Raw genomic sequence first — 7,072 nt, 5'->3', positions numbered from 1 at the left:
ACTTGGCCAACTGACTGGAAGAGATCTATATTTGTTCCCATTCCAAAGAAAGGTGACCCAACTGAGTGTGGAAACTACAGAACAGTGTCATTGATTTCACTTTTACTTTAGCATAGCTAAAATAATATAATTTTACAGAAGAAAACTCATGGGATCAAAAAATTCTAAGGGAACTTTGTGTTTATTTGGAGGCAGACTCATCAACAATCTTCATTATAAAGATGACACAACCCTGCTTGCTGAAACCAAGGAGGACCTGAAATGCTTGCTGCAAAAGGTCAAGGCCTGCAGCCTTTACTAGATTGAAGCTCAACATCAAGAAAACGAAGATTCTGGGCTGATTGGCAGCATCATGATGGATGGTGGAGATTGAGATTGTCAACAGCTTCAGTTTGCTTGGCTCCACAATCAACACTCTTGGTACCAGCAGCCAGGAAATTAAAAGACAAATTGCACTGGGAAAGTCTGTTGTCAGGGACCTCTCCAAAGTACTGAAGAGTGACGATGTCAGTCTGGAGACTAAGTGGCACCTGATCCAGGACATGGTCTTTGCAATTACTTGCTATACATAAGAGAACTGGACAATGACTAGGGATGATAGAAGAATTGATGCCTTTGAGTTGTGGTGTTGGAGAAGAGTATTGAATAGATCATGGACTGCTAGGAGAACAAACAAGTTTGTCCTGGAGAGGGTGAAGCTGGGCTGCTCCTTGGAGGCAAGGATTCTGGAGCTTCATCTGACATACTTTGAACATGTTGCAAGGCGGGATCAGTCGTTGGAGAGGGATGTCATGTTTGGGAGGGAGGAGGGACAGCACAGTAGAGGAAAACTGGGTTAATGGGGATAGGTGTGTTGGAGACAATAAGATTGGCAGGGGATAGAGCAGGGGTTAGGGCTGTTGTGCATAGGGTCGCTATGAGTCACAGATGACACGACAGCACACAACAACAGCATTTAAGATTCTAAGGGAACTTTGTATGTAAACCAGTATAAAATAAAATAAAAATATTTAAAAAATTCTTTGCACACCCATGTTTATCGTGGCTTTGTTCACAATATCAAAAGGTTAGAAACAACCTAAGTGCCCATCAACAAACAAATGGATAGAGAAGCTCTGGTATATTCACACAATGGAATACTACGCTGCATTGAAAAACAAGGAACTAATGAAATATTATACAAAATGGGTGACTCTGGAGGACCTTATCCTGAGTAAAATATCTCAGTCACAAAAGAACAAATACTGCATAGTGCCACTGTTGTACAAAATGGGACTGACATCGGGGTTGGGGGAAGACTGAGAAAGATGGGATAAATGATGTATACTGCACTGAAACAGATGAGGGAGAGAACTGTTTAAAAGGGATATATGATTAGGTATTACTGTCATGACAGGTATCCTGAATGAAGGCTGCATAGTGGAGTGGAGGGACTGTATAACAATGAAAGAGTTTTTCTTTTACTTTTTTCAAAGAGAAGAGTGAACTGTGGCGGGGAGGGTTGGGCAGGGAGAAAAGTGCAACAGTGAATGGATGGAAACTCAAAGTCTCTGTAAACTTTTATTAAAATTAATAAAAAAAAAGAATTCTAAGGGAGGCTAGACAAAATTATCTTCTCTTGGGTATCAGGATCCACTTGAATACTTTCAAAAAGCCCAAAGCCAATAGCTTCTTTTTAGGACATATTATTTTTGCCACATACTTCTGTCTGTCTTCAGGTACTTCTACTTATTGGTCACAGTTAAACATTGCCAAGCTCAGAGTGTAAATCTAATTCCTTCTGTATATGGCAACACTGCAGAATTTGAAATCAGCTTTAATATTCCTCTGCTTGCAAGTGTGAATTAATGGATCCTGCTGATATTTGGAGGCAGAGAGTGCAATGTATAGGGCATCTAAATGAAGAGTCAGCAGTTCAAATCCACTAGTAGCCCTGAAGGAGAAGGATGGGCCACCTCCACCGTAAATATTTACCGTCAGATGGAGGGTCGCTCTGAGTTAGAAATAACAGGACAGCACTGTGTAGGGGGAAATCATTCACTGTCAAGATGTGCTGTCAGCAGATGGAAAACCCAGCCTCAAAAGCCCTGCAAAGATAAGTGCTTATTTCTCACACTTACTGATTTTGGCTGTGAATGGAAAACAAATGATAGAATGTACTAAAGAAGAAAATGTACCAATTCCAGAGGTACACGGTTCAAATCCACCAGATGCTCTGCAGGAGAAGGAGGGGCAATCTCCTCCTGTACCTGTCAGACCCGATTTGACGGTACACACAAACAAAAATAATAAGATAAAATAAATTAAAAAAGAAAATGTACTCAAGCGGTAAGCTAAGATATTTTAGTTTTGTTTGCGTTCCCCCATCGTGGCTCTTTATGTAATTGGAAATGAAACAGCATTTTCATTAATTTAATACAGTTATGTACAAAACCACCTAAAGACATTCCATTGTTACTATCACTCCTCAGGTTCACACATAGTCAATGGTGGATATGAATTACTGGATTTTTAAACCAAACAGAAAACAAACCATGTGAGCTGTCTTCTTTCAACTCACCAGCATTGACTTCTGCTTTCATCTCCTTCATGTCTTCAATCATCTGCAGCTCAAGCTTGTTGATTCGTCCATGCACCCTCTCCTCTTCCAGCTTGGTTCTCGATATTTCCAGAGTCTTCTTCTGACTCTCTTCTATTCTGTCAAGTCTGGCTGACATCAAGCTGAGTTTCTTCTCCACGTCTCTCTCATTGGCTCCCTGAGACCGGAGAAGAACTGTATTTGGTTACTCCAAAAAGCTCGGAAGGTTCCTGTCTACCTAGGCTGTGTTAGCCAAAACCAAGTTACAGAGTTCTCTTTACAGAGAACACAAAGAATTAATTGGGTTTGGAGGGAGGAAACAATTGAAAAGCTTTATGTGGTGCTAAATTAATAATTAAACTGATGGAGTGGAATTAATAAGTTGTAAAACTGGCATAAGTTGCCTCCAGCTGGAGGTTGCTTTGCCCCAGAAGCCTACTTCTCTCTTTAGTCATGTAAAGCCCTTTAAACTGCCTGTTTACCAAGAGAGGAAATGCATCTTTCCTGGATTAGCATTTACTTCTTTGGAATAGTTTTTTTTCAATCACCTGTAAATTGTACCTTAAGCGTCTGTTTATTAGGAGGTGAAATGCAACTTTCCTGGATTAGCATTCACATTTTGAAAGAGGATTTTCTTAGTCATATGGAAACTATATCACAAGTTGTCTGTTTACTAGTAACTGTATGAAAACTGTTCTTTTTTAATGTAAAAATTCTGTAACTTTGAACATAATAGATTAACACCTAACCCAAGTCTAAAAGCCAATTATCACTCTTAGAAGGGGAGAAAGTTTTTGAGGGGATTCTCCCAGCCCTCTCAGATGTGCATTCAAGTGTTTTGGATATTATAATCCATCTGTCTTATGGGCAATTCACTACAGGAAGAACCCCTGGTGTTCAGTAACAAAAGCACCACATAGATTCCATTATTTTATGGCAAAACATCGACACTTACACTGTTTTCCTTAACAACCAAGGAAAGCTGGTCAATTTTCTGTAGAAGCTCTTTCTCTATCCGTTCTTGTTCCTGTTGCAACCATTTCCGTGCAGATAGGATCTGATTACTGAGATCTTCAACTGTACCTGTAAATCTAAGAATGTGAGTAAGATGTAAGAAATAAAATTTGTAATGGCATAAAAAAAAAAGCTTCATTCTCTATCCCCTCTCTGGGACTTCTGACAGCACTGAACTCAGATCAGCAGAAAAAGGTGTTTGTTTTAGAATTGCACTTAGCACTAAGATGGGGGCTCTGGGGAGGGAGAAGGAGATTACAACCGAGAAGTGCCTGATGCTGTCCCCTACCTGTGAGGAGCTGACGCTGGACATGGAGGTGACAAACAGTGACATTAAGCCATGTCAGGGGCTAAGTGCCAGAGGGTTCACAGTACTCCCAGCTCCTCTTCAAGACTGAGCTTCTCATTCTTGGCCTTTTATCTTTCTTCCAGAACTGGAGCCAGGCTCCCTTTCTCTCTACTGTCCTCCAACCCTCTCGTGGTGTTCCATACAGACACTTACGTCTTGTGAAAATGAAACAAAATTGACAGAGGAAGTCAACCAACCAAAACCTAAAATACTGGGAGTCCTCTCCTGCATATTCCTTAAAATAGCAGTTCGTATGTGCTTACTCCTCTTAATTACTTTTTTCTCTTTCTTATTATGAAATACAAGACAAGCTTGAAAGAATTATGTGTGGTATAAATATGCCATTTAAAGAATCATAGTATAATGAGCACCACAAGAGAACCACCCAATGGTCTCCTCTTTTTTCCTATTAAGAATCCTACATAGGGAGCTCTGGCTAGTAGTAAGATACTGCACTGTAATCTCAAAGGCACATGGTTCAAATCCACCAGCACTCCACAGGAGAAGGATGGGCAATCTTTTTCCCATGCAATTTACTAAGTCAGAAAACATGCTGGGCAGTCAGCTATAAGTCGGTTCTGGCTCAGTGACACACAACAACTATAGTACAGTAGGAAACTTTGCTCTCTTTGGCAGTTTGAATCCACCAGCAGTTCCAAGGGAGAAAGATGGGTAATCTCTCACTGTGCAAATCACTGCCTCAGAAAATGTGCAGTGAGAGTCAGCTGTGGGTTGGTTCTGACTGACTTACTAGGATTGAGTTTGTTAGTCGAGTGGTACAGTTTTTCAGTTTAGTGTTAGCCTGCTAATTGACTCCATCAGCCACTCCCTGAGAGCAATATGAGACAGTCAGCAGCTGTTCAGATAGAAACCTAGCCTTGGGACTGTGGTGGAAGGATGCCTCGAGAAGTATCACAGCCTGGGCCAAGGACACTTTCAAAACATTTTCTAGATATCCTTGCTCTTTAGCACTTTATAGCGGTTACTGGCAGCAGCTTTGCCCAGTGCACTATGCCATTTCATTTCTTGACTGCTGCTTCCACTGGTGTTGATTATACAATCTGTTAGATAGAAAAAAGAGTTGAGAGACAGAGAGAGAAGAAACTGGTCCCAAGAAACTAACAGGCTTTCATTAAATGGTCTGAGAAGGACACCAAGTGATTGCACACAAAGATCAGAATGGTGTGCAGCCAGACTAGGATAGTTTCTTTTTATAGGAGCTGTTAAGAGAGATTTTGAGTTGGTGGTAGTTTATTCAGGAATTTGGGGCAGGGGTCCTGACAGGAAGAGATCAGGCCCAGGGCCTTGATAGGATGGTATTAAGAAGTTCCGAATTTTCTATATATGTATCCGTTATAAAACTATAGTTCTTCTTCTTCAGCCTGCAAAACTAGTTCCTTAGCCTCCAAATTCTATTTCCTGTCTTTAGTCATGTAAAGTCGTTTGATCTGTCTGTTTACCAGAAGAGGAAACACATCTCTCCTAAATCTCTCTGAGGCTATTTCCCAGTCATATGTAATTTGTATGTTAACCTGCCTGTTTACCAAGAAGAGAACTTTGTCCTTCCTGAATTACTGATACTTAAATGTGGACCGTTCTTTTCGGATGAAGAAATTACCTTTTTTTACTAACAAAAGTGCATTGTTAAATGAACTAGAGTTTCACCCTAATATATTAGGCCATGACCACTCCCAGACAGGAAAGCAGTCTTTGAGGCCAAAACCCACTGTCTTCCAAAGATCTGTAATAAAGTGCATTTATGGATATAGCAATCTGTTTGTCTTATTGGCAACTGACTACAGGAAGAACACCTTGCCTTCAGTAACAGTCTTACTAGGATCTGGTCAGCTAGTCATCTTATCAGGATATGGACATTATCAGGTTTCCTCAAGGAGTCGTCAGGCCAGGGGGAACTGCAGCATTCTTTCTCCACCATCAAGTAAAAGAAAATCCATGACAACTTCAATCTTTTCTCTGTCTATCATGATGTTGTCAGGATTTTTAGTTTCTTTTATGTTGAAGTATAACCCACACTAAAGGCTTTGACCTTTTCAAATAGGTACTTCAAGGCCTCCTTACTTCCAGCAAATAAGGTTGTGCCATCTGTAGATCTCAAGTGGTTGATGAGTCTTCCTCCAATTCTGATGCCACATTCTTCTTCATATACTCCAGCTTCTCAAATTATTTGCTCAGCATACAGATTGAATGAGTTTGGTGAAAGGACACAATCCTGACCCATTCTGATTTTAAACCGTGCCACATCCCCTTGCTCTTTGCAAACGAGTGCTTCTGGGTTTAAGTACAGGTTCCACATGAGCACAATTAAGTGTCCGGAATTTTCAGACCAATAGTATCATGGACTGCTAGGAAAACAAACAGATTCATACTGGAAAAGGTCAAACCAGGCTGCTTCTTGGAGGCAAGGATTCTGAGGCTCCGTCTACCATACTTTGGACATGTTGCAAGAAAGGACAGGTCCTTGGAGAGGGACATCATGCTTGGTAGGGTGGAGGGACAGCACAGAAGTAGTTGGGATGGGTGTGTCAGAGATGGTGTGATTGGCACAAGACAGAGCAGAGTTTAGGGCTGTTGTACATAGGGTCGCTATGAGTCGCAAGCGACTCGACAGCACATAACAACAACAACAATTATCCATAATTATGATCCACACAGTAGTAGGATGGCTTTGCATAATCAATAAATCACAAGTAAATATCCTTCTGATATTCTCCATTTTCATCTAAGGTCTATCATCAGTAATGATATCCCTCTTCTGAATCCAGCTTGAATTTCTGGCAACTGCCTGTCAATGTGCTGCTTCAGTCTTTTTAAATAACTCTCAGCAAGGCTTTTTGTTTTTGTATATTAATGATATTACCTGAACTTCATTTTTAATGTGTTCTTTTGGAATGTGCTAGGCTTCCTGTATTTGCGATTTACCTTTCATCAATTCTGGAAAATTCTCTATCATTATCTCTTCAAACATTTATCTTTAACTGTTTCACAAATTGCTGTCTGTCAGATACTCCTCTAAATCTGAACATTCAGATCAAGACAGACTAGGAAGAAGGACTGGCCACCCACTTCTGAAATAGCAGGCCTCTGAAAACCCTATGCACAACAGAACACAC

At 40.6% G+C, this 7,072-nt stretch overlaps 1 protein-coding gene across 1 annotated transcript in view; it reads right to left on the bottom strand.

Moving 5' to 3' along the window:
* The window catches only part of FAM81A (family with sequence similarity 81, member A), a 122,271-nt gene that overhangs the window by 39,890 nt on the left and 75,309 nt on the right, over positions 1–7,072 (bottom strand). Inside the window, exons 6-7 of the mRNA XM_006902784.1 lie at positions 3,534–3,669; positions 2,561–2,756 (exon numbers count right to left, since the gene is read on the bottom strand). Coding sequence (XP_006902846.1) covers positions 2,561–2,756; positions 3,534–3,669 — 332 coding nt within the window. The remainder of the gene's footprint in view (positions 1–2,560; positions 2,757–3,533; positions 3,670–7,072) is intronic.

The sequence above is a fragment of the Elephantulus edwardii genome, unplaced genomic scaffold (genome assembly GCF_000299155.1).
Source record: "Elephantulus edwardii isolate Elephantulus edwardi_28Jun2011 unplaced genomic scaffold, EleEdw1.0 scaffold00449, whole genome shotgun sequence".
Lineage (NCBI taxonomy): Eukaryota > Metazoa > Chordata > Mammalia > Macroscelidea > Macroscelididae > Elephantulus > Elephantulus edwardii.
Note: the sequence above shows the minus strand (reverse complement) of the source record. Positions and strands in the feature narration are given on the sequence as shown.